We start from the raw sequence: 25,271 nt of genomic DNA, 5'->3' as shown, positions 1-25,271 counted from the left end.
ATTCGCTATTAGCAGATATGCTGATGACTGTCATGTATCTGAATAGTGCAGCACATTTAGAGGAGATACTACATCCATAAGAAGAATCAAGCTATGAAGATTGGCATCTGCTACAATTTCTTTGATTATACCAAATCACCTACTGGAGCTTTAAGTTGTTAACACTGCTCTCCTTGATCAGTGAATACTCAAAGGTACAAATTCATTTTTTCAACAAAAGATGAAAGGGTCTATGTATCATATAGGTTACATACAAATATACTATTCATATTCAGCTTTATGTTAGAGATTTTTATCTTTTGCTCGATGCCAATATTTGTCCAGGTATTGAACACATTTCAGGCCTTTTACGAAAAAGAAAAACTTCAGTTTTATATGCTGGCCAAGTCTTTTTGTAGTGGCGTAATGATTATCTTCGATCCATGAGATTAGGGAAACTGCTACCTACACATCTACTTCTTCAGAGGCACTGATGTCCATCTCGGGAAACAAAAGTCAGAAGCCTTCACAAACATATTCAACAAAATCTCAGATTAAAGACCTGACTATAAAAATGAAATGAAGAAAATGAAAATAGAAGAAATTTAAAAAGACTATCCATGTAACTTCAAAATGGGAGAGGTATTTTGAAACAAGACATGAAATCCAGAAGACATAAAGACTGACAAGGGTTGACCACATAAAATTTGGTACGACAAAATGGTTATCATAAATCATGTCAAAAAACATTGGCAGAAAATATTTGCAACACAAAAAATTAATAATTACATAAGGAACTGCTACAAATTAAAAAATCTGTAAAATTGGCAATTCATTTATAGATGAGGAAATGCAAATAGTAAGCATGAAAAGAATGTTCAATAAAAATATCACAGACATGCAAATTAAAACAAGATGCCATTGAATTGGCAACAAAATCAGTCTTAGTATTATTAATCTGCAGTACAACTAAGGATATGGGGTAATGACTACTGATGGAAGAATCGTACACCAGTACAAGGCCGACTTCATTAATTTCTGGAAATCCATCTGTATCTACTTAAGTTTCACTATGTGTTATGTAAAAGAATGTTCACCACCTTGCTTCCCTGGAGTCCAGTGGTTAAGAGTCTGTGCTAGCAACGCAAGGGGCACCAGTTCAATCCCTGATCTAAGAACCTTGGAACTAAGATCCCACATGCCTCATGGCATGGCCAAAAAAATAAAAATACCTAGTAATAAATCTAACCAAGGAGATGAAAGACCTGTACTCGGAAAACTATATGCCACTGGAGAAAGAAATTGAAAAGACACAAAGAAATGGATGTTCACCACATTAATCTAACAGCAAAAAACTACAAACAACTTAAGTGTTCAAGTTGGGGAACCTCCATACAACAGCCTACGGTGTCCCTACTAAAAATAGGTAACACACATTGTTATTACCACATACAAGGCATTGTTTTAAGTGTCTCATATGCTTATATTTCATCTTGATTTACCTCTATTTTATAGATGAGGAAACTGAGGTAGAGAGAGGTGAAGTAATTTGTTGAGAGACTGTGCTATACTGGTTTTGAAGATGGAAGGGGCCAGGAACCATGGAATATAGATGGCCTCTAGGAACCAGCCCTAATACCTTGACTTTTTAAAATTTTTAGGCCATGCCGCATGGCGTACGGGATCTTAGTTCCCTGACCAGGGACCAAACCTGTGCTCCCTGCAGTGGAAGTGTGGAGTCAACCACTGGACTGCCAGGGAAGGCCCAATACCTTGACTTTGTATTTTGGACTCCAGAAATAAATTTTTTGTTTTAAGCCATTCAAGTTTGTGACAACTTTTTATAGCACCAGTAAGAAACAGATACAACATAAGGGGTATTAAAATACATGGACAAGTTTCCAGAAATGCTCTCACTAAGCTAAAATTCAAGGTACAGTCATCAATTTCTGATCTGAACAAAAGGTTCTGTATTATTTACAAACCCACTGTTGAGAGCAGTGCTAGGTCTACAAAAAATTGATAAACAGCTTAGTATAGATGATTTCCTTTTTTCTGTATAGATTTTGGAAATTAGAAGAAATATATCACAACAGGATCAGTCCTATCAGAATACCTGTTTTTTTTTTAAGATGGCAGCTTCAACAAACTAGAGTCTGGGTATCAAAATTTCACTTTAATGAAACAAGTTCCTCTTAGGCATCACCTGAAACTTATTTTTTTAAATAAATTTATTTATTTTTGGCTGCGTTGGGTCTTCATTGCTGCACACGGGCTTTCTCTAGTTGCGGTGAGCAGGGGCTACTCTTCGTAGCAGTGCGTGGGCTTCTCATTGCACTGGCTTCTCTTGTTGAGGAGCACAGGCTCTAGGCACACGGGCTCAGTAGTTGTGGCACACGGGCTTATGTGCTCCGCAGCATGTGGGATCTTCCTGGACCAGGGCCCAAACCCGTGTTCCCTGCATTGGCAGGTAGATTCTTAACCACTGAGCCACCAGGGAAGTCCCCTGAAACTCATTTTAACAAGAAAACCTTTTTGTGTTAATACATGTTCTACTTGAAATTCCTAAACTCAAAGGATCTAAAACAGGTACTCTAATGCCTTAGTGATATCACACTATTTACAAATATGAAGTTAATACAGTGAATGTGTTTCTACTCCCACTATAAAGTCATCAGATTAAAAAAAAAGTCTAATCAATCACATAAAGGAATATAAAACTATTTATTGACCACTGTTCACCAGTATTTACAATAAAGTAAACAATATACAGTTGAATAACATTCTGATTACTACAAAGTTATTGTTTTTCCTGGCTTCTGCTGAACCAGTAACCCAAAATACTGAGAAGACTGAGCCTACATGTAAGGAATGGGTTGGGGTAAAGTTTGAAAAAACATGCAGGTCAAGTTTAGATTAGAAAACTTTGTTCACTCATTTATTCCTGCAGATCCTAAACTGCCAACATCTCTAACCATCTGATTAGGTTTCCATTAACAAGTCTGAGACATTGCATGTATTACAGTCTTTCATTAAATACAGCACACGGATTTCAACTTCTTAGAACAGTTTGCCAAGAGGAAGCTTTAAATGTCCATTTAACTAAGTCTTGCTTGGCTAATGAAAACATACCAGAATTTTTCTATTTTTTTCATTTGGGTTGACAGAGATAAAATTTTCCTTTCAGGGAGGTTTTACATATAAAACTGCATTTATATGATGGTAGATATGGATGCAGATTCTGATAGGGCTGCTTTAAAAAATTATCCAATTTAAATTGTTTAATTTGTCTCATTAATTACAAAATTATTTAATTTGAAAGGTTAAGACTTAAATTTTCAATTTAAGTTGAAGTGATTTCTTATATTGCTCAAAATGATAGAACCCCAGAAACATGGGCTCATCCATGGTTGTGAAAGGCTGTTTTTGTTTTGGTAAATGTGTTTAAACAATAACCAAAAAAACCCCAAACCATTTACATATGTATTTTATGTATACACATACAGAAAACCCAGAATGGTCCTTAGGCATATATGAGTTAAATGCAAATTCTAAATTCTGATTGAGTAATGACTATGGAGATTTTCCCCAACATTTAGAAAAGCTGTTCTCTAATGCAGAGGAAATAATATACCATGGTATATTATTCTTTTCTGCTAAAGGAAGCAACTTTAGCTTGCTTTTCTTTTCTGCTAAAGGAAGCAACTACAGAAAGCTTTTATTTGTTCAAAGTAACCAGTGCTACAGATGCAAAAAAACCAAAAACAAAACCCCCAAAAAACCCCCCAAAACCCAACAACTTCCCCAATACTACTTCAAAACGAACATATCAAACTTGACTTTCATTAGAATGTAGTTATTTCTTCACACTAATAAATCAAAAAACCAAGAACCAGATTTTATATATATATATAAATATATATAAAAAGCAATGCAAACAATTATTGAGCTTCATCTTCTGGACAAGAATGCCAAGTTAGTCTCTCCTCATAAAAAGCAATTACAATTTGAGGACACCTCATATTTGCCTCTTTTGCCAGCACCAAGTCCGCCTCATCTGAATCTTTCCTGTTGTGAGGGAAAAAAAAATTCAGTTAAAAAGTCTAAACTGTTTTTTGTCAATTGATAACCATTCACTTAAGGATCATAACTCAATCAAAAGGTATTGCTTCAGGGTTATGTGGTTACTTGTGGCTGTGTTCCAATAAAACTTAATTTTCCAAAACGGGCCACAGTTTGCCACTTGTTGCTTTAGCAAGGTAACTAGAATCATCCTTCTAGCAGATAATTACTCTCTACCTAATGATGCTCAACTATTTATAAAACCTAGGTAGATATGTTTTCTAAAAATTCACAAGTTTTAAAAAAACATTATCTATTCTGACTGTAAAATATAACAGAAATTACCCACACACTTACCATTTCATGAGAAACATTAATTCTCCACTGCTGTCTGTGGCACCAATTATTCGCTCTGGGTCAAGACCTCTGGCAAAACCTCTTGGTTTATCAGCCTATTTAAAAGAGGTTAAATGATTATTACATAAATGTTCCCACACATTTTTTTCAGAGAGCAAAACTAACAATGTTAACTTCCAATTTGTTTTCATGATATATAACTTTTAAATAAAAACCTTCTGATGGTGAAACAAATGACCAGAGCAAGAGCCCATACTTAGTACTAAAACACATATTAATTTCCATTAAACTTACAAGCAGAAAAAACAAATCTGGATGTCTAAAATACTCTGAATCATAAATTAAGAAAACAGACAAAACTTTCTTCATTCAAAGACACCAAAAGGCAGGGAAAAAACCCCAATCTCTTTTTTTCTGGTAATTCTAAATCAATTAATAATTATAAATTCTTGAAAGTCAGTATTTCAAATTACTTCTAGGAATCCTCTAAATTACCCACGTTATTTTTTAAAGCACACAGAAACTATCAACAGCAAAGTAATAAAAACTTTAAAATGAGACTAATCAGTATTGTAATCAATCTGAATTACAGTAAACCTTATAAAATACTTAGTATAAACCAAAACTGTGGCCTGAGGGACTCCTGGGGATGCCTGAGACCTTCTGGAGTACCTGTTTATCTGCAAGATCTCCTCTTTTCATGTATCTGTGACTTTAGATTGTCTTTGCATATTTCCACCAAACAACATAGCACAGCAAATCGAATACAGGACTAATGCCTTATTAAGACAGACACTGACAAGATTTGCAAAAATGTAAAATGCCACTCTTCTCATTTAAAGTTATTTTTCATGAAAAGTTATGAATAACATGTAATAGTATTCGTCATTCTTAACTGAATATACAAAACTGCATAAGTTTCTACTTTAATTTCTAATGCAGTTAGTACAGATAGTTATAATCCATATAAACAAGTTTTTTGGGATCCTCAATAATTTTCTAGAGTGTAAAGGGGGCTTGAGACCAAAAAAGAGAAGTGCTTACATAACAAATCCTTTCTCCCCATGAGACTTTTCACATCATTACCTCGAGCTCTGGAGTCAGACTGCCTAGGTTATAATGATGACTCTAACCTTCACTCGCTGTGTGGCTTTGGGCAAGTTAACCTCTTTGTGATTCAGGTTCACTTTCTATAAAATACATACAATTAATACTATCTGTTTCACAGAAATTTTAAAGTATATGAAAAGCAAATTAAGTCATTTAGAACACTGCTTGGCACATTACGAGGGCTCAATACAGGATGACTATTGTTATTAAACAGTGCTTCTGTTGAGCATGTGGTTGACTTCCAATTTACTTACAACTGATTCTTAAGATTGTTACCTTTTTGCCTTGGCTGCTAAAGTGTTCAGAACCAAATTTGTAGCTCACTTCTGTTTCCCTTCTGTGAAAAATGAGGGTAATACCTATGATCTTGACAGAACTGTCATTAAGAGTTATTGGACTGGGATGTCCCTGGTGGCACAGTGGTTAAGAATCCACCTGCCGACGCAGGGGACATGGGTTTGAGCCCTGGGCCAGGAAGATCCCACATGCCTCAGAGCAACTAAGCCCGTGTGCCACAACTACTGAGCCTGTGGTCTAGAGCCTATGTGCCACAACTACTGAGCCTGCACGCCTAGAGCCCGTGCTCCGCAACAAGAGAAGCCACCGCAATGAGAAGCCCACGCACTGCAACGAAGAGTAGTCCCCACTTGCCGCAACTAGAGAAAAGCCCGCATGCAGCAACGAAGACCCAACACAGCCAAAAAAAATAAATAAATAAATAATGGACTGCGAAGTACTTAGCATCTAGTTCAAATGATCAAATTTTTTTTTTTTTTGCGATATGCGGGCCTCTCACTGTTGTGGCCTCTCCTGTTGCGGAGCACAGGCTCCGGATGCGCAGGCTCAGCGGCCATGGCTCACAGGCCCAGCTGCTCCGCGGCATGTGGGATCTTCCCAGACCGGGGCATGAACCCATGCCCCCTGCATCGGCAGGCGGACTCTCAACCACTGCGCCACCAGGGAAGCCCCAAATGATCAAATTTTAAATCCAAAGTCCTTATCAATAAATCTGTATTGTATGTTTAGTCCCTAAGCCTAGATGTAATTTAGACCCAAGACCTTTTCCCAAATTGCCGTGTTAGGCCAAAAGGCAGGACAAGTATGTTTTAAAGTTGAGGGTAAAAGCAAGGATTTATGTAATTTGCTCAAAGCCACAAAGAAATCAACGAAGAAAAGATTGGCTCAAAATACACATGCAGTGAATGAACCAATTATCTCATTTTATGCTAATAAAAATTAATAAAAAAAATTATTATCCAAGATTATATACTTCAAAATCAAAGTACTGTTTGGCAATACAAGGATCATGTGTCCAAGTTTTGGTCACTACCACTCACTAATGATCTATAATCAAAATGTGCTATGTAGATTGTTTTCACTGTATTGTAAGGGATTTTCAATGATCAATTTTGTATTGTTTTTACTTAAGACAGCTGGTCTAGATCAGAGGAAATTGTCTGATCTGAAGTCAAATTCATCAATCTATCCAAAGTAACACTAGCACAATTTTAAGTGGTGTAAGCACTTACTAGACATTTACACAATGTAGGGTAAACCATGCCTATCCTTTCTGTCCCAAATATTAAATATTAAGTATTTAACAAAGGCCTTTTAATGATATTTTTAAAGTACTTGAGTTTTAAAAAGCATTTAAAAAATCAAGTCATCCTTTTACAAAAAGCCAGTTTGCTGGCCAATGTTTTATACGTACAGCATCTCTTTTCTTCTTTGATTTGCTATCATCAGATTCACTGTCAGATAAAGATTTTCTTTTTGTTCCATCTTTTTCTTTACCAGCTTTTTGAGAATTAAGAAATGCTTCAATTAACTCTGGACAATCTAAATTTTCTTCGGGTTCCCAAGTATTGTCTGCACTGTGTTCAGTTAAAAAAAAAAAAAATTCATTCAATTAAACATGGTTCATCACCATCATCCAGATCCATTTAATACATACCTGACAAAAAGTCCTCTGTACTGCAGATATTAATCATTTCCCCCCTCCCCTCACATTCTTTTGAGGAAATCTATACTTCCTTTTGTGTCTACTTTCACAGTTCGTACTAAGTGGGCAACGTTATTACCTCCAAGGTTAACTGAATCTGACTCTAGCAGAATAACTGGAACCAATATTTTTCCAAGTTATGCGGACAACTCACTTTAGAATTCCTCTGGAAGAGCCTTTAAAAAAGGTGGATTCCTGGTTCCCACCTCAAATTACTTTATCAGATTGTTCTTAGGGTTGAGGCCTCCAATACTGTGTTTTAAAACACAGCAATTCAGAGGCGCTCTCAAATGTGAGACAGTATTTTCAATTTCTGCTGGGTACTCAAATTGGGAAGTGATATAAAACAGGGGTTGGCAATTCAAAGTCAAATCCAGCCTTTTGTATGGCTGGCAAACTAAGACTGTTTTTTACATTTTTAATTGGTTGGGAAAAAAATGTCACAGTAAAAGTCATATGGAATTGAATTTTGGGGCCCATAAACAAAAGCATTATTAGAACACAACCATGTTCATCTGTTTAACGTATTGCCTATTGCTGCTTTTGTACTGCATTCTCAGAATTGAATAGCTGTGACAGAAGCCCACAAAGCCTAGATTATCTACTATGTGACTCTTATTAAAGTCTGCCAATCCCTGATATATGGCAGAGATGACCATTTCCATGTGTTTTTCAGAAGGGCTGGAAAGAAAATGAATATCAATTACCAAATGTGAAAGTAAGATCACCCTACACCACTAGTTACAAGATTGCTAACTTTGTGTGGTCTGATCCAGAAAGCCTTTACAGAACTAGACAGAATGAAATAAATCATTTTAGAGATGCTAGGAAAGATACTTTTAACCTCTGATTACAACTTGGTCTATTGATGCCCAGATTCTACTTCTTAGAGATTAAGATACAGTAAACCTAGTGTAGAATCTGAATTATGATGAGCACTTCTGTTTAAGACCTACTAGTATACCTTACATAGCTTCACTATTTTTTAATGTCCTCTGTAGGAAAACCGTGTACATTAGGTATTCTTGGTAGTACAGTATCCAAAGACATTAAAAAGCAAACTGTACTCTATATTATATAAATCTGACTCTCCAAGGTAATCAACTAGACTCAAATCTGCTAGGTTACCACTGCAGGCAAAAGACATGGATGACTCTTTTTAAACATACCTCAAACAAGATACCCTGGGTTAAAGGTGCTTTTAAATTTAAAGAAACTTACAGAAAATGGATAAAAACATCTTAGACTAAAAACAAATTTTAAATGTTACTTAAGTGCAGTTAAACATATAATAAAAGCACTGAGATCTCTTACTCTGTAAATCCCTTCCACTTCAGGAAATACTCCACCTTCCCATTCACTACACGTCGGTCCAGTACTTTTTCTACCACAAATTCTTCAGGTTCTGCCTCTTCGACTTTTTTACTTTTTCCATTCTGTTTCTTTCCCATTTTTTGCTAAAACAAAACAAGACAGATTTAAGAAATGTCTTTTTTTGATTTTTTCAGTACATTTTAAAGGCTAGAGTACTTATATTACCGTTGCATTTGACACCTAAATTTCCACTTCTATATCCCAGAGCAGATACCTTCTGAAAAGGTAAAAGTTAACAGATAATAAAATAAAGGAATTCTTGATTCTGTGGGTTTAACTCAAAACTATCACCCACCACCCTTCACTGAAATAATACAATCAAAAACATTCTTTGAAAGCACTGTTTTATCTTTTCCTGGTCTTATTTCTATGTAGTCTACAAGACCAATTTTTGTAGAGTTTTCACTCATTTTAACCACAGGACAGCAACAAACAACTATTAGAAACTACTAGAGAATGATACAAAGGAGAATAACTAATAGTGACAGGTCTTATTAGTGAACCATAGACCCATTAAAACTACAGCCCCCAAACACTAAGACCCCCTTTCCCAATTGAAACACCGATGTTAAAAGCCTCGACAATTTAAGAGAAAAGAGAACTGCAGAACAAAAACATGGTTCAGAACCCTGATATCAATTGCAGGGTCAACCAATGAGACCATAAATAGGTTAAAAAGGACAAGATCATTTCCCCATAATCTCTGCACATAATGTCACTGACCACTCGGAACAAACCTATAATGCTGTCACTTTAAGAGGCCAAAATGCTGGATCATTTTAATTATCTAATGTGAAAAAATCCTTTTCTTGGCTTCTCAAGAGAAAGACTCTAAAGTGGTAGCCAATGAAACTAACTTACAAGTTTTTAGGTTAGATTTTTTTTTTTTTTTGGTATAACACTCTGAGAGAAGCAGGAGACCAAGCTCAACAGACAAATAACTCAAAACAGATTTGTTATTGAAAATGGATAAACTTTCAAAAAAACCCGGAAATGGTTATTAAGAGATTAAGGGGGGAAATCCCACATGTTATGTTCATCTTGGAATCATTTCACCTTAAAACAGGTGCTATTAAAAAAAAAAATTAATTGCTCAGTCACTAAAGTCATCCCTCCTAAAGCATGTAAGCAGAAAAATTAACAGGTATGCCTCAAGACTGCAAAGGACATTTAAAAATACGTAATCATTTAGAGGTGTACACACACATGTAAGAAATAAAAATCCTCTGAAACTTAAATAATGCAGCAAACACCTGATTTTGTTGGATACCATTCCCCATGTCAGGTCTTATAAGTTTCATTAGTCAAGATACTTGGGTACTGCACCCAGTCAAATAGCCTTCTGCCTCCGTACAGTACAAGGAAGGTAATGATGGTGGTAGTGGAAAGAGTGAAGAAAAACTGGTATAGACCAAAGCTTATCAGACACTGATCCTAAATGAAAAACAAAAAAAGTATGTCCATGAAACTAAGAGGCTAACAGGGTAAACAGGAAAACAAAAACAAACACAGAAAATGAAAGCTAAAAAAAATTTGGTCAAAGAAATAAAGTATTTACTACTATGGCACCCATAAACTAGTTTCAAATGCTCATCCTTTTCTTTTTAAAAGAAAATCCACCCACTTTCCCATTTAAATTACAGCACACATTATCTCACAACACTAACAAAATTATTTTAAAATGCAGAGTTAGGTAGATTCTGAAGACTATCAAACTGTATGCAAAGCAATTTAATTTTAATAGAAGCATCTATTTGCTTTCTGTATCTATACTTATCCTCACAGTCTCAGGGACAGCTATTTCGTTTCCCATCCAATACTTCTGATACTGGTGATTGTAAAGCCAATTTAATTATCTACATTTTGGTTTACTGATTATGAAATTTGAAGGACAGTTCAATCCTGAGGAAGCACAGATTATGCTTTGTGCTTTTTCCATTGATGGCTTTGATGGGAATAAATTATGCCACCAGACAGGCTTTATATTTAAATGTTTCTCAGGATGTTTGACTTTAAAGTGCAATCTAATGATGAAACAAATTAAAAATCACCAACGTGCCCTTTATATTGCAAAACTCAAGGGGAGAATACACAAACCAAAACCATTTTGCTTTATTTAGATGTTTACACTCACCTTTATATACTTGCAATTGTTATTAACGCAATGTGTTAGAATTAAATACCGTGGGAACCATAACTTTGAATTTCGTGATTTTTATGTGAATATTCCAATGACTATGTTAAAACTCCAAAGTTGACATGGCTGAATACATACATGTCTACAGGTTTACAGAAGTTTTAATGAAGCCTAAGAATGCAAACTGTGGGTTTAAGAAAACTGCTGGAGAGAAGATGCAGAAGATCTAGTTTCCTCTTTCCTGGACGTATGTGTGATGTTTTTTCATGTCGTGTATTAAAAAAACCACACTGCAATGATTTAAAGACCCTTCTGTATTTTAGAATAAGCAAGTTTGAAATATGACAGTGACCAAAACAATTCGAAACATTCAATGACTTTTGTCTCCATCTAAGCGTACAAGGTAACCGTTCTTTAAACAGGGCAATGCTAAAAATACCTGCTTTCTCTAGAATTCAGTAGAGTGATTTCGAGAATAGTATGCCAATCAACAAGGGCTTTATTGCTTTGTCTGTGTATGCTTCTAACATTCTTCCAGGTCACATAACTTTTTGTATCTTTATTTCAAGATAAGAATACTTGGTAAAAATTTATTTCGTGCTACTCTCCCAAGATTAGGTTTCCCTAAACGAATCAAGACACTATTAAACCAAGTCAATAAATATCTCAATGTAGTAATTTCCTTTTTGCTCCTAACTCTCCCCATAACAGTGGGGAGAGAAGGGACTGTAAACTATATATGGATGTAAATTTCTCAACCACAGAGATGCAAAGTTATAATTTTTGAAGAAAAAGTTTGTGTTAGATCCTTAAATATTTTAGGTTGTCATTAACTTACCAACGTAGTTTTATTGGACGCCATTTTTTATTGCAGACTTGAAGAGCTATTACTAGAAAAATGCATGACAGTTAAAAAAGTTTGCAAGACACAAAAAAGTAGCTAAACATAAGCTTTGTTTGGATTCCAACCCCCACCTAGGTAACTCACGTTATCAAACATGTATACAAATCCACAGAGAAGCAGTTTTGAGATTCTGCACAAACTAGTGATACATGCCTAAGAGTATATCAGTGTTGTAACCAAGTGTACCTAGATAACCTTACCGGGCACGTTAGTACCCGAGAAAGCTTTAGGTAAAAAATAGACAATTTTTTTTCCCCAGTCCAAATCCCACTTATAACCATAGTCAGAATTTTTAAAAAATGGCCAAATAGTTTGGTTCAAAATCAAACGACTGCCCGAACGATCACAATAACCAATTATTGTGTATTTCTCCTCTACACTTAACAGTCCAAAGAGTCGCCTATGTAATGTAATCCCAACCTGGTTTCTTCTTAGCAACCCTCCCTTTCCAATCACTAGTTAAAAAATTAAAGGAAAAACACACCGAGATGTTCCAGTCCCATTTCGTGCCACTTTTGAAACCAAATCACTTCTTTTCTGCACTTTCATCCGCTCCCCTCAAGCCCCTGCCCCACTCGGCTTAACAAGGCCTTAGCGCCCGGCCCCCGCCCCGCCCCCTCCCCCCCTTGGGAGCGCGGGCCTCGTGGTCAGCGCACACGCGGGGAGAAACAAAGGCCGCGGCGCGGGGGCTCAAGGGCACTGCGCCACGGGGCCCGCGCCTCCCCCGACCAGGCGGCGGCCACGTAACGGAGCGCCCGCCGCAGCCTCCGGACATCGGGCCGCGCGGATACGGGAGAATGCACCGCCCTCCCTGGAGGCCCAAGTCGCCGACCGAGGCCGGGAGGGGAAGGAGAGCCCCTCTTCTTGATCCGGGATGGGGGAGGGGAGAAAGAAATGCGCTTTGTCTAGAAATAAGGCAGTTGTCGCCACAGCTTTCAACCTTGGGGAGGAGTCTCGTCCCCTAAACCAACTACAGACGCCGGCCCAGCGCCAGGCCCGCCGCGGGGTCTCTGTTCGCTTCTCCTTTCCTTCCCACCAGCTCCTGATTCAGGGTCGGGCGGGGAAGGGATGGGAAGCGGGGGAACTGGGGGCCTCTGGGGCGCATATGGTATCTTAAGCAACACCACCGAGTGAAAGCTAGAGAAAAAGAAAGACACCGACTTCACCGCCTCCGAGCTGCTCCGGGTCCCGGGTCTGCACCGTCTCCGGCCCTGCGCGCCTCAAGCTCCAGCCACATCCGAAGGGGAGGGGGCTGGGGAGCTGCGCGCGGGGCCGCCGCCGGGGGGAGGGGAAGGTGGCACCGCCCACGCCCGGCGGCCGCGAGGGGCGGGGTGGGCGCGCGCCGCGCAGTGCCCGCCGGGAGCCCGAGCCCGGGAGGGAGAGGGGGAGGGGGTGGCGACGGTGGCGCTTACCGTTCGTGGCGTGGCGCCTGGTGGTCCCCGGAGGGAGGGGAGGGAGAGGGAAGGTTGGGGGGGGGGGTTTGAGGGCCGTGACCGAAGTCTCGGCGGAGGTTTTTCCTGGTTTGCAGCAGTAGTGGCTGGCGCCAAAACAGGACTCCGCCCACTTCCTTGCCCCTGGGGTTGGGTGCCTCCGAACGCAGGGGGTAGGTGGCGGGGTGGGGAAATCGGGAAATAAAAACGAGCGCCCCTTTCGACTACCCGCGAGGTCGACCCCAAAAGCGTTGGACAGGGTTGGGTTGGTGGAGCGTGAAGTGTAATTTTTTGACTAGAAGCCGCTTCGGGTGTTTCCGGAAGGGGCCGAGTCGGTCCTCCGCGCAGAGGAGGAAGGGTGGGGGAGGGAAAAGGCAGTAGAGGAGGCTACTAGGTTTTTTTTAAGACGAGGGTGGGGGGAGATTATCAAAGTGTTGCTATAAAGACCACCTCCGGGGTTGAGGGGGCTGGACCTCTGGGCTGAAGATTAAGCTCCTCCCAACAGCGTTAATTTCAAAATGCGCGACCGTTTCTCACCTGCCCTGCGCTAAGGCGGGGGCTGGACCCAGTTCCGAGAGTCAAATACGCAGAACTCGAGCCTTCCACAATTCACAGAGCCCTTTTACGCAACTGACGTCAAGCACCACTACTGGCCGCAAGGGGGAGGGGCACGTAGTTGGCGCAAGGAGGTCGTAGAGCGTTCCCGCCATTGGCGGCGGTTAGGGCGTTTACGCAACGGCCTGACGTAGGGGAGGACGCGTTAGTCGGGGGGAAGGTTCTAGAAAAGCGGCGGCAGCGGCTCTAGCGGCAGTAGCAGCAGCGCCGGGTCCAGAGTGGAGGTGCTCCTAGCGGTGTTGTTTCTCGACCAGCGGCAGTTCTCACTACAGCGCCAGGACGAGTCCGGTTCGTGTTCGTCCGCGGAGATCTCTCTCATCTCGCTCGGCTGCGGGAAATCGGGCTGAAGCGACTGAGTCCGCGATGGAGGTAACGGGTTTGAAATCAATGAGTTGTTGGAAAGGGCATGGCGAGGCCGTTGGCGCCTCATTGGAAGTCGGCCATCCGCCTCCGTGGGAGAGCGGCAGCGAAATTGGGCCACTTCAGAAGCGGCTGGTCTCAGGATGTTTTTGAAGCGGGGTCGTTAGTGGAGGCCTGATTGTACAGCGCTTTCCCCACCCTCAGTCTCCCGGCGCCATTTCCCTTTGCTGGGGGTGGGGGATGGGGAGCTTCCACATGGCGGACGCAGCCCCACTTTAGTGAAAATGGGGCGCGGAGGCAGGAATTCTTACTCCCTTTTTACAGCACGCTGGTTTGGGGGCCCCGGCGTCTTCGCGCTTGAGCGTTTCGGCGGGCCTCGGGTCCTCGCGAGCGGGACTGCGGAGCTTCCCCTCCCCCCTCCCGGGAACCGGATTTGGCGGCCGCCATTTTCATTTCTCTCCTTCCTCGCAGTGTTTTCCTTTTAACTCTCTAAGTTCAACTAGTTTGACTCTTTTAACAAAGACTAGAACTGGTTAACTATTTTTTTTTTCTCGGACTGTTTTCATGCCGTTTCGAGGTGGACTCCTAGTGTCTTGTGAGCTCGGGTCTTTAAAGTCTTGCGCACCTCATTAGAGGCTCGCTCCCTTCCCCTCGATGAAATGGCGCCATTGCGTTCAGGAGCCGCACCGAAGGGCGGGGGGAGGGGGCGGCGTTCTCCAGGGCGGGTTCGCAAGGCTTAGGAGGTAAAACCGTATAGGGTGTCGGGCCCGGTTTAAGGCGAGCGGTAGTATGAAGACCACATTTTGTTTTCCAGCCCTTGTTTATTTGAGTAACGGTTTTATCTGGGTCTGCGGTAACTAAAAAGGCAGTTGAATCGTAGGAAACTTAAGAAATGAAGAATCAGATTTAGAGCCATCAGCTTACTACCGACTGTGTGGGAGGCCGTGGGGGAAGGAGGTCTGTGGGGGGCGGTATTTGGTTCAGAATCCTTTATTTTCCTGAAGGATTCTCTTTGAAACGTAGTATTTGTATTTTAAATATTATTTTTACTGGGAAATTTAATCTTTACTGGGCAAGACCACAGGTATTTATTAGTGATAAGTTAGAAATCATGATGAAAATGAAATAAAAATGACTTTATAGTTGTACTCTGGTTAAAACATGGTTCAGTCCTTCAATGCGTGTATTGCTATATACAAAACTTTTAGGCTGGGCCGCTATGTTTTTGAACTTTGTCACTTGCTTTTCTCGTTTATGTTTGCAATCATGGTTGATGATTACATTGATAAGCATAAGGTCTCAAGCGAAGGGGGTCTACCTGGGTATTTTCCTTGACCCTAAGCACGCTTATAAAATAACTTTGTTTGTAATCGATAGTGGACAGCGGGTAAGTTTGGAAAATGAGGTAAGTAATGAGTTTTTGCCTTTGTTAGTGATTTGTAAAAGTTGTTGTAGATGTATTTTTTAATCTATTTAATTTATTTGGGTTTTAAAAGGCCTATTAACTGACAATATTTGGAGTAAATAAAATTTGCTTAAGAGTCCAAATATCAGTATGCTAAGTAACTTCTATAATTGTTTTTTAAGTGTCTCAGGAGCTAGTTTGATAATTTGTTTTCAAAATTTTCAGAATCCTGAAAAGTTAACTATATAGGGAAAAAACTGAATTGCTTATCGCTGTATTTTCTGAGCTGTTGGGAGAATGTCATGCATGGAGAGAGGAACTTCATAGAACTATGGGTTGAAAGTTGTAATGCTGTTTGATAACAGTTGGTCACGGACATTGTGACTAACTTTCGTTTCTGAATATTCTTAGTTTTTTAACCTAGTCAACTGAAAACAATGACCCAGCCTGCTTTAACTCATAGCCCCAAATACAGAGCTGTTAATGCAACTTATTTGCTTGCTGGTTTGTAAGGATTGAGTTTTCAGCCCAGGCTCTTTTTCTTTTCACATGTGAAAGTTGTTTATGCTGTGTAATTTGCCAGAAGACCACTAAGTTCAACATGGTGAAGTGTAAATTGTAGTACTTTGTAGCTACGGGATAGTCACAGTGGTCATTTAAATATTTTTATGGCTTTGAAAAGTGAGATGATCACAGTGTCTTAACTATGTTTCAGCTTTTAAGCTCAGTAATGGTTCAGATTGTTTGTGTTGTCTACATGTCAAAAACTAGCTATGTTAAAACTTTATTAAGTTTTAGACACCGTTAATTATGAAAGTTATTCTGCCTTGGTCAGAAGAGAGGTAAATTTTACGGATATTTTGGTACCTACATTGAACGCTTAAAATTTTCTGTAATGGAGAGTTGGTATATGGGGAGAGAACAATACTAGGTTTTTGAAAATTGCTTTGCATTAGAATCACCACCAGAGGGAGCAACGAAGAGAAACTCACTTTTCAAATAACTGAATCCTGAAATAAATGGCAACTCTTGGTTATAAAAAAGCAACAATTTTTTATATTTTAAAAATTTATATTTAAACGGAATATTTAAAAGTTCTCTGTTCTGGGTTATAGGATTGAATGCAGATTTTGATAAGAATCTTAACTTTTCAGTCACCAGGGAGTAGATTTGCTCCTTTTTCTTCAGAAAGTTTTTTTTAAACTAAGTTATGCTAGATTTGTTTAAAATAATTTAATGTGAAGTAAATTTAGATCAAGCGTTAATGATTTTGAAACTTGTGTAGTTCAGCTGAGGCAATTTTTTTGGTGTAACACAACTAATGCAGTTTAACATATGGTTTAAATTTGATGTAAGTTTTTTTTTTCCCCCCCAGAAAACTTTAGAAACTGTTCCTTTGGAGAGGAAAAAGGTACTCTGCCAGCAGGTCACCTCATATTTAAGAATTTAATTTCCTGCATACAAAGAGAAAATGTAAATAAAAATTGAAATGATGTTTTCCTTTGCAGAGAGAAAAGGAACAATTCCGTAAACTCTTTATTGGTGGCTTGAGCTTTGAAACTACAGAAGAAAGTTTGAGGAACTACTACGAGCAATGGGGAAAACTTACAGATTGTGTGGTACGTTAAGTGTGGAAGTGCTTAGGGATAGTAGTCCTTCAAGTGTTGGGTTTCTCTGTTTAAAATGAGTGAATCATGGAGAAAATCACTTTAAAATTCATATTTATTATTTTAAAATGCTGTAAGTGATGAGATTAAATGGTAACATCACTCCTTTGGATTTAAAGGTAATGAGGGATCCTGCAAGCAAAAGATCAAGAGGATTTGGTTTTGTAACTTTTTCATCCATGGCTGAGGTTGATGCTGCCATGGCTGCAAGACCTCATTCAATTGATGGGAGAGTGGTTGAGCCAAAACGTGCTGTTGCAAGAGAGGTGAGCAAATACATAACTTGTTTGTTCAAACAGTTTTGAGGAAAATTCCATTTTGTTCTTGCTCAAGATTAGAAAGTGATTTTTGAAAGAACAAAGTTATCTGTATTTAGCTCAAGGTGTTTTTGTTTCTTTAATAGAGCTTCGTTGGGTTTCTGTACTTATAATTTCCTAGACTTAAGTTATTTCAAAGATTAGGTTCTTATTCATAAGTTGCCTTAGTATTTGGTCATAGGGTAGAAGCCATGTGTGTTACTCAGATAGTGTGCCTTTGTTTATGTTTGTGGTTTCTTCAGTCAGGATGATTTTTTCTGTTTCAGGAATCTGGAAAGCCAGGGGCTCATGTAACTGTGAAGAAGCTGTTTGTAGGTGGAATTAAAGAAGATACTGAGGAACATCATCTTAGAGATTACTTTGAGGAATATGGAAAAATTGATACCATTGAGATAATTACCGATAGGCAGTCTGGAAAGAAAAGAGGCTTTGGGTTTGTTACTTTTGATGACCATGATCCTGTGGATAAGATTGTGTGTAAGTGTCCATAAGTGCTAGGGGTGTGGCTTTTTCACATTTTAAGTTTTGAGTATGTTAACACCTAAAACTTTGTTAAAGTAAAGTTTAACTTGTAACTTGGCTAATATTATAGGATGCTGACTTAATGGACTCTGAACTTTTCATTCCAGTGCAGAAATACCATACTATCAATGGTCATAATGCAGAAGTAAGGAAGGCTTTATCTAGACAAGAAATGCAGGAAGTCCAAAGTTCTAGAAGTGGAAGAGGAGGTAACTTCAATTCCATTTTTTTCTTAAGATTTATTTGTATAAGTGTTTGTTACTAACCAGGGTATTTATTGTAGGCAACTTTGGTTTTGGAGATTCTCGTGGTGGTGGTGGAAATTTTGGACCAGGACCAGGAAGTAACTTCAGAGGAGGATCTGGTAAGTCCGTCTTCTAAGTTTAGAAGGGTGAATGTGCTTGAAAACTATGAGTGAGTTTTAATTAGAATCTAGGAAATCCAGCCTGATTTTTAAAAAGTTATTCTTAAGGTCTAATGTAGGTTCTGTCCTGATGGGATATTCTGATTTGGCTAGGCAAGAGGTAACATTTTAAAAGTCCTGTAGTTATAGTCAAGGACAAATAATTGCATAGATCCTTTATGGTTTTCAGTTTCTGGAAAAGTTAAGATAGTGCAGCCATCTTAAATTTATGAGGTATTCCTGAATAGTCGGTGGAAATACTGTAGAGGCTTATATGTGTAGGTTTGAAGAGGTCTGTGTCTTTGTTTTTTGCTTTGGGCTTTATATGTAGGTTAATCTGAATTAAAGTAGTGGGGTGCCAACAGAAATACTGCCCCTGTCCATTGTCATTTCTTTTCATAAATGAATATCTTAAGTGGAGGTTTGCCAAGTGCAAGCCCCAAATCAGGCAGTTATCCTGATGATGAAATGGAATCATACTTTAGTGTATTTTTAACACTAAAATACAGCATAAAATATACAGTAACACCAGTGTACAGCTTAAGGGGAATGGGTTCCTAATAATTCTTATTCATAGATACTAATAGATAACGTGGAGGAAGGGAGGGTAAGGAATTGAGTGGCATGAACCACAGGAAAATAATCTTCTTTTTCCTGCCCATAACAGATGGATATGGAAGTGGTCGTGGATTTGGGGATGGCTATAATGGGTATGGAGGAGGACCTGGAGGTCAGTTTCTTCTACGCGTCTTGAGGTTTAATCACACTGTGTTGTCCGTTTTTGAGTGTATACATGAAATTTTTCTTAATGTTTTATCTTTTGTAAAGGGATTAGGTGATAATGGTTCTGTTTTGCATCTTGTTGTAAATTATAAAAGGAAAAATATGGTTTGTAGGTGTTTGTACTTTTGCAAAATCAATTGGGTAGATATTAAATGAGAATTTAAAAATGCTGTTTAAAGCTGTCCTGTTGTTTTTCAAGCAAGAGAATTGGAGATAGATGTGATATTTTGTATACTGTTTTCCTGAAAAAGTATAGAAAAGTGGTTACGAGCAAGATCAACATGTAAGGGGAATGTATATAAGAGCCCTGTGTTGTCTTAGCTCTTACCAAGATGAGTCCAGGAGGATAATGTTCCAAAAGTCCCCGAAGGAACTTTTCCAAAACATACACAAGTGTGCTTCTGTGTCTAGCTAAGGTGGTGAGCCACTGTTAAATTTATGAAGTGGTATGTTTTGTTGAAGTACAGAAAAGAGTGATACTTGCTGACAAATGTCTTAATAGAAAGGAACAAGACATTTAAAACTGATCTAAATAATAGGCCTTATTTCTGGTTTTGATCTCATTAGGCATGACTTAGGAGTCACATAAATCTCACTATTTCCAATATTGCTTTGAAATCCAAATATTGATTTGGTTTGAGAAAGATGAGTTTTTTTACTTATTGCAAGCAATCTGAGAATACCAGTTTAAGTTTAATTACATGTGCAAGTTTGCTAATTTCTGGTCCTCCCCCCCATTTCTACTCAGGAGAAGGGTGGTGGGCATTTTATTTAAGAGACATGGTAATTCACAAGGAAACATGAGTTGGGAACATAATCTTTTGGACCAGCAGGAAGATGTGGTACTTCTACTTTGTTCCATTAGTCTACACATCTTGTCTGCCCCACCCCACCTACAACCTTACACAAAACATAAATAGGATTTCAGGATACCTTCCAGAGAATCCATGATGTGTCTTTAGTTTTAGGGGAGACCTGTGGCATTACAGGTATTTGTTTCTAAAGGTTTTATCCAGTTGTTAGTGGGTAGGCACTCCCCACCCCCAACCGTTTACCAAGGATGGATATTAGAATCTGCCCTTGAGGATTTTAGAGATTTTGTAGAACGAATATCTTACTTAAAAAATACGTGTTTTGGAAAGCTGGAAGTGGGTGTTCAAATGGCATTGAAAATATTAAGTAATTACTTAAAGGCTTATTTTATAATAGGTGGCAATTTTGGAGGTAGCCCTGGTTATGGAGGAGGAAGAGGAGGATATGGTGGTGGAGGACCTGGATATGGCAACCAGGGTGGGGGCTACGGAGGTGGTTATGACAACTATGGAGGAGGTAATAAATTCACCTGCATCTTTATGTGGGAATTTGGATTGGAATTAATGATTTTCAACACGTGAGATTTTTCATTTCATTGTTGTTGATGGTTGTCTTTTTAAAAAAATGTAGAATTGTAGATAGGTGTTTTGCATTTATTCTGATTTGTTTCTGTGGGAATTTTAAGTACTTAGCATGTACCACTGGTTTTAATATTTGGTTGTGTTATGGGGTTTATTGTACAGAAATTTCCAAATTTTTTACAGGAAATTATGGAAGTGGAAATTATAATGATTTTGGAAATTATAACCAGCAACCTTCTAACTACGGTCCAATGAAGAGTGGAAACTTTGGTGGTAGCAGAAACATGGGAGGACCATATGGTGGAGGTAATTTATTAGATTTTTCAAATTTGTGATGAAAATATTAAGTGTTCCATGACTTTGAAGAGAGATAACTTTCAAGTTTATTTATGCTTGGGTAACACTTCCCATCAAATACAGTGTTATTGAGAGTAAATTTTTGGGAAAAGAAAAATGTAACATCACTGGGGGGGGGGATTGTTGTGGTGGGATGTTCAGTGATATAAAATATTTCGGGGTTAGTGAAGTGGATTAGATGTTTTCAGTGGCTTTGGCTGATTAAGAAAAAGCCAGATAAAATTGCTGAGCATATTGCAAGTGGTGTAAATTTTGTATGACTCTTAGAAAGCTAATTTAGTAAATCTGAACTTTTCGTTCAAATCATCGTTGAGAGTTGTTAGTGGGACAGAAATAGATTCCTTATGTTTATGCTGGGTATACTTTCTTAAAAAATCATTTAAATGATCATGGAAGAGAGCCCTCTAAAGGAGAAGCAGTAGTAAAATGTTTTCAAGTTTAAAGGAAAAAATTGAAAAATCTGTGAATCTGGATAATTTAATCTTGAGTTAACGATGCTAACTAGAAACAAGTATGGTCTCTGATCTGCATGTTTTAGGGAGTGTATGGCTGTAAAATAAAATCAACTGTAGAACTTGGGAAATCAAAATAAGTTTGCTTTCTCTTGTTCTAATAATTCTAGGAAACTATGGTCCAGGAGGCAGTGGAGGAAGTGGGGGTTATGGAGGGAGAAGCCGATATTGAGCTTCTTCCTATTTACCATGGGTAAGTAGCTTTTAAGTTTCACGTTATTAATGTCTTGGGAGACCTAGCTGCCAGGAGTTAAAAGCTTTTTAGGATCATGTTATCTTTCCTTAAAATCTGGTTAGATGGATAATTTCATAACCTATTTTTTTTTTACTCTTTACTTCTGTTGAAACAGGCTTCACTGTATAAATAGGAGAGGATGAGAGCCCAGAGGTAACAGAACAGCTTCAGGTTATCGAAATAACAATGTTAAGGAAACTCTTATCTCAGTCATGCATAAATATGCAGTGATATGGCAGAAGACACCAGAGCAGATGCAGAGAGCCATTTTGTGAATGGATTGGATTATTTAATAACATTACCTTACTGTGGAGGAAGGATTGTAAAAAAAAAAAAAATGCCTTTGAGACAGTTTCTTAGCTTTTTAATTGTTGTTTCTTTCTAGTGGTCTTTGTAAGAGTGTAGAAGCATTCCTTCTTTGATAATGTTAAATTTGTAAGTTTCAGGTGACATGTGAAACCTTTTTTAAGATTTTTCTCAAAGTTTTGAAAAGCTATTAGCCAGGATCATGGTGTAATAAGACATAACGTTTTTCCTTTAAAAAAAATTTAAGTGCGTGTGTAGAGTTAAGAAGCTGTTGTACATTTATGATTTAATAAAATAATTCTAAAGGAAATTGTGTAATTATAGACTTTTTATTTTAAATAAGTTAAGGAGTGGGTAGTATAATTAAGGTCCATTGCAAAGCTGTTGTTATATTTGTGTAAGATAAATGCTGGTCAGATACAAGTGTGTTGTCTGCAATTCATCAGGATTAAATTATCTAGATAACTTAAGGGATATCTCTGCAAGGAGAAACACCTTTTTAGATCTTTTAGATGCTGCTTCTTCAATGCAAGGAAAGGAAATAACCCCAGCGAGGTACTCTTCAGGGATACAGGTCTAGTACAAGAGAACTCTTGACGGCTACTAAGTTCAGCCAGTCTTAAGAAACTGTGCTGTTTCTACAAAGCTTTAACTACAGTAGTTTATAAGGATGCCAACGAAAGCTGAGGGTGTAGAGCAAAATAGTTCTAAGCTTCAGTTAAACTTCTTTAGGTAAGATCTCATTTACTTTTCCTTTCTTAATTTTCCTCCCCAAAAGATAAACTAATACTCTTTAATGGTCTTTCAGTATAGTGGTTCTCATGTAGTTTAACATAGCTATAAATTGAGTTTAACAATTTATAAACTCAAGAGAATAATTTTATAAACCCTGTTTTCCAATCTGTCATTTACTTAAATTATTTTGGTTGTTTTTTTCCCCTTTTTTTCCTTCTTTCCCATCCCCCTCCCCCTCTATGAAGATTCAGGTGCTTAACATATCATTTTTTTCCCTGCTGGAATTTTAGCATTGATATGAACCATGGACACGTATATTCTGCTGCCACAAAGACTGTAAAGTGCTTCATTTCAACAGCTGAGGCAAGCCAAGTGATCATTAATAAAGCTTTTCTTGGTTCCTTCAGTGGTGTTGGTAGTGAAATGGTAGGTAAAAGTTAGGCTGCAAGTTGAATGAATCATGAAATTTCCCATCGTTACACCCTTGTGTATTCACATTTCTTGGATCAAGCGTTTTGAGTGAACTAGGGATTTTTTTTTATTAAAAATAAAGACGTTTTGTTCTTCTGTTATTTTGATACGGTTCTAGCTTTACATGCTTATCAGGATCAGGCTAAGGAGAAGGTAGGGCAAGATGGTTAAATCTACTTTCAGATAATTTATATTTATGAATAAAAGTGTCTACATTATAAATCTTGTATATATCCAATTCTAAATACTTAGGTTTAAATGTGGTAATTCTTTCCCAATCCCTAACCTATAGGAGAGACGTAGGTTGGCTGCTGAAGTTTCATTTCTTAGATGTCATCAGAGATTGATTGCCTGGCTTTATTGCCTTTTCAGGAATGTGATAATCAGGGCATATTCTACTGTATGCACCTGTGAGTCTTCTTTGATCCTAAGACCACCACTGAAATTATTTAGGTTCTTTGGACAAACATGATAAACTTCTTCAGATACTTTTTTTTTCCTTTGGCAGGAAGGTGTCTTGCTGCAGGTAACTAATGAAGAAGTGGTCAACCACAGAATCTTCAAGAAATAAGAAATTCTGTACCATCTGAAAGTAGTTCTTGTTGGTGCCTTCATTTTAAAAAGCACTCTTTAAGATTAAAGGGAAATGTTTTCTGATAAAATAACAGACTTCATTTAGTACAGGTTCTTAATATAAAACAATTACAAATTGAGTATTGTTTGTAACAGAGTAACATCAGTTCAGCTAGAGAGAGAAATGTATCGTGTTTTGAATTAGGTTTTGTGAGTAGACAGATTAAAATTCTATTTTAAATATAAAGTTTATTAAAATAAATACTTTTGTATTCAAATACTTGGTGTAATGTTTACACATAAAATGTGAATCTTGTTCTATGAACATTAAGTTGTCTAAAGGATTGCCATCCACTAGATTTCTAAAGCAGTTTCACAAAGCAATGCATATTGCCATTTTCCTTTCAATATGGATAGACAAACGAGAAAAGCACTGTGGACATTATTGGCTGTCCCTAATAAAATGCCATTCTTTATACACTGTATATTCAGCGTTTGAATAATGCTACAGATTTCTGGCTTTGCCTTGTATGTTTAACATTGCTGGTGGTGTTTTAAAAGTCATTACAGATTCTAACCAGCTAAAGTGGTCCAACCAAGTTTAAGTGGCTATGCAAAAGGCACTGAGACAAAATCTGTCATTAGTTTCTCTCAAATGTGAATTAGCTCTGTTTCGTTATACACTTAGTATCAGGTGGTTGTCTTGAAGGGTTAAACATGGTGGATAAAATTTAATAGCAAGCAGTGAGTTTCTTACTTGGATGTTCACCTGAAATGATGAAAAACCAGAAAAATAGTAGGGGACAAAGTAAAGTTGACTTGTTCTAACTATCTCTTTTGGTCTAACTATCTCTTTTGGTTTTGATATGAGGTATCTCACAGGTAAGTCAAACTAATGATGGCTAACGGAAGATGAGCTTTGCGTCCATTGTCAGCTATAAATTTGTTTACATTTGGCTGTGGATTTACTAGGAAAAAATAATTCTTAATGTCTTAAAAATGTCTAGCTCTTCAAAGAAGTTAACTTCTGAAGATAAATCAAGTTGGTATAATACAACCCTAAAATACCCAGCATTTAACACTAGCACAAATAGGGGAAGACATCTGTATTACGTATTGACGGGGCGAAATGACATAGTTTATTGAAACATGCAATAGGTAATGTTGAGTATTTTGTGTGTGTATATGTTGTGTGTGTTGAGCTGCTAATTTTCTTTTAGAAATTGAGATTTAAGGACGGTTTTGTTCTAAAAGGAAATAT

The 25,271-nt window shown here is 38.1% G+C and overlaps 2 protein-coding genes across 11 annotated transcripts; one reads left to right on the top strand and one right to left on the bottom strand.

Annotated features, from left to right (window-relative positions):
• Positions 1 to 2,684: 2,684 nt before the first annotated feature.
• CBX3 (chromobox 3) lies at positions 2,685 to 13,407 on the bottom strand. Of its 2 annotated transcripts, none has more exons than XM_019926608.3 (6): positions 13,338 to 13,407; positions 11,860 to 11,911; positions 8,825 to 8,967; positions 7,220 to 7,382; positions 4,399 to 4,493; positions 2,685 to 4,047 (listed from the first exon to the last, which is right to left on the bottom strand). In XM_019926608.3, the coding sequence occupies exons 2-6, from the start codon at positions 11,881 to 11,883 to the stop codon at positions 3,921 to 3,923; spliced, it is 552 nt and encodes a 183-aa protein (XP_019782167.1). In that variant the 5' UTR covers positions 11,884 to 11,911; positions 13,338 to 13,407; the 3' UTR covers positions 2,685 to 3,920. The 2 variants fall into 2 exon arrangements, with proteins under 2 accessions (XP_019782167.1, XP_019782162.1); XM_019926603.3 differs by lacking the exon at positions 13,338 to 13,407 and adding an exon at positions 13,087 to 13,218.
• Positions 13,408 to 14,133: 726 nt separating this feature from the next.
• On the top strand, positions 14,134 to 24,288 carry HNRNPA2B1 (heterogeneous nuclear ribonucleoprotein A2/B1). 9 transcript variants are annotated; one of them, XR_012333994.1, is made up of 13 exons: positions 15,434 to 15,735; positions 17,111 to 17,146; positions 17,244 to 17,354; positions 17,522 to 17,668; positions 17,986 to 18,196; positions 18,349 to 18,450; positions 18,525 to 18,605; positions 19,312 to 19,374; positions 20,637 to 20,756; positions 21,005 to 21,127; positions 21,801 to 21,883; positions 23,257 to 23,329; positions 23,946 to 24,288. XR_012333994.1 is itself a non-coding variant. In XM_004329006.4 (12 exons), the coding sequence occupies exons 1-11, from the start codon at positions 14,334 to 14,336 to the stop codon at positions 21,860 to 21,862; spliced, it is 1,062 nt and encodes a 353-aa protein (XP_004329054.1). In that variant the 5' UTR covers positions 14,134 to 14,333; the 3' UTR covers positions 21,863 to 21,883; positions 22,041 to 22,541. The 9 variants fall into 9 exon arrangements, 7 of the variants coding, with proteins under 7 accessions (XP_004329054.1, XP_004329055.1, XP_073665857.1 ...); XR_012333993.1 differs by having other exon boundaries at positions 23,257 to 23,392; XM_004329006.4 differs by lacking the exons at positions 15,434 to 15,735; positions 23,257 to 23,329; positions 23,946 to 24,288 and adding exons at positions 14,134 to 14,339; positions 22,041 to 22,541.
• The last annotated feature ends 983 nt before the right edge of the window (positions 24,289 to 25,271 follow it).

The sequence above is a fragment of the Tursiops truncatus genome, chromosome 9 (genome assembly GCF_011762595.2).
Source record: "Tursiops truncatus isolate mTurTru1 chromosome 9, mTurTru1.mat.Y, whole genome shotgun sequence".
Taxonomy (NCBI): domain Eukaryota; kingdom Metazoa; phylum Chordata; class Mammalia; order Artiodactyla; family Delphinidae; genus Tursiops; species Tursiops truncatus.
The sequence above is the reverse complement of the archived record's forward strand: the minus strand, read 5'-3'. Positions and strand labels throughout refer to the sequence as shown.

Coding starts and splice junctions, on each gene's coding strand:
- CBX3 (XM_019926608.3), bottom strand. CDS start 11,883: ATGGCGTCCAATAAAACTACGTTG. Junction 8,968..11,859: donor CGTCCAATAAAACTACGTTG/GTAAGTTAATGA, acceptor GTTTTGTTTTAG/CAAAAAATGGGAAAGAAACA. Junction 4,048..4,398: donor TTAATGTTTCTCATGAAATG/GTAAGTGTGTGG, acceptor CCCTCACAACAG/GAAAGATTCAGATGAGGCGG.
- HNRNPA2B1 (XM_073809755.1), top strand. CDS start 15,508: ATGCGTGTATTGCTATATACAAAACTTTTAGGCTGGGCCGCTATGTTT. Junction 17,355..17,521: donor GAAAACTTACAGATTGTGTG/GTACGTTAAGTG, acceptor TTGGATTTAAAG/GTAATGAGGGATCCTGCAAG. Junction 18,451..18,524: donor TTCTAGAAGTGGAAGAGGAG/GTAACTTCAATT, acceptor TATTTATTGTAG/GCAACTTTGGTTTTGGAGAT.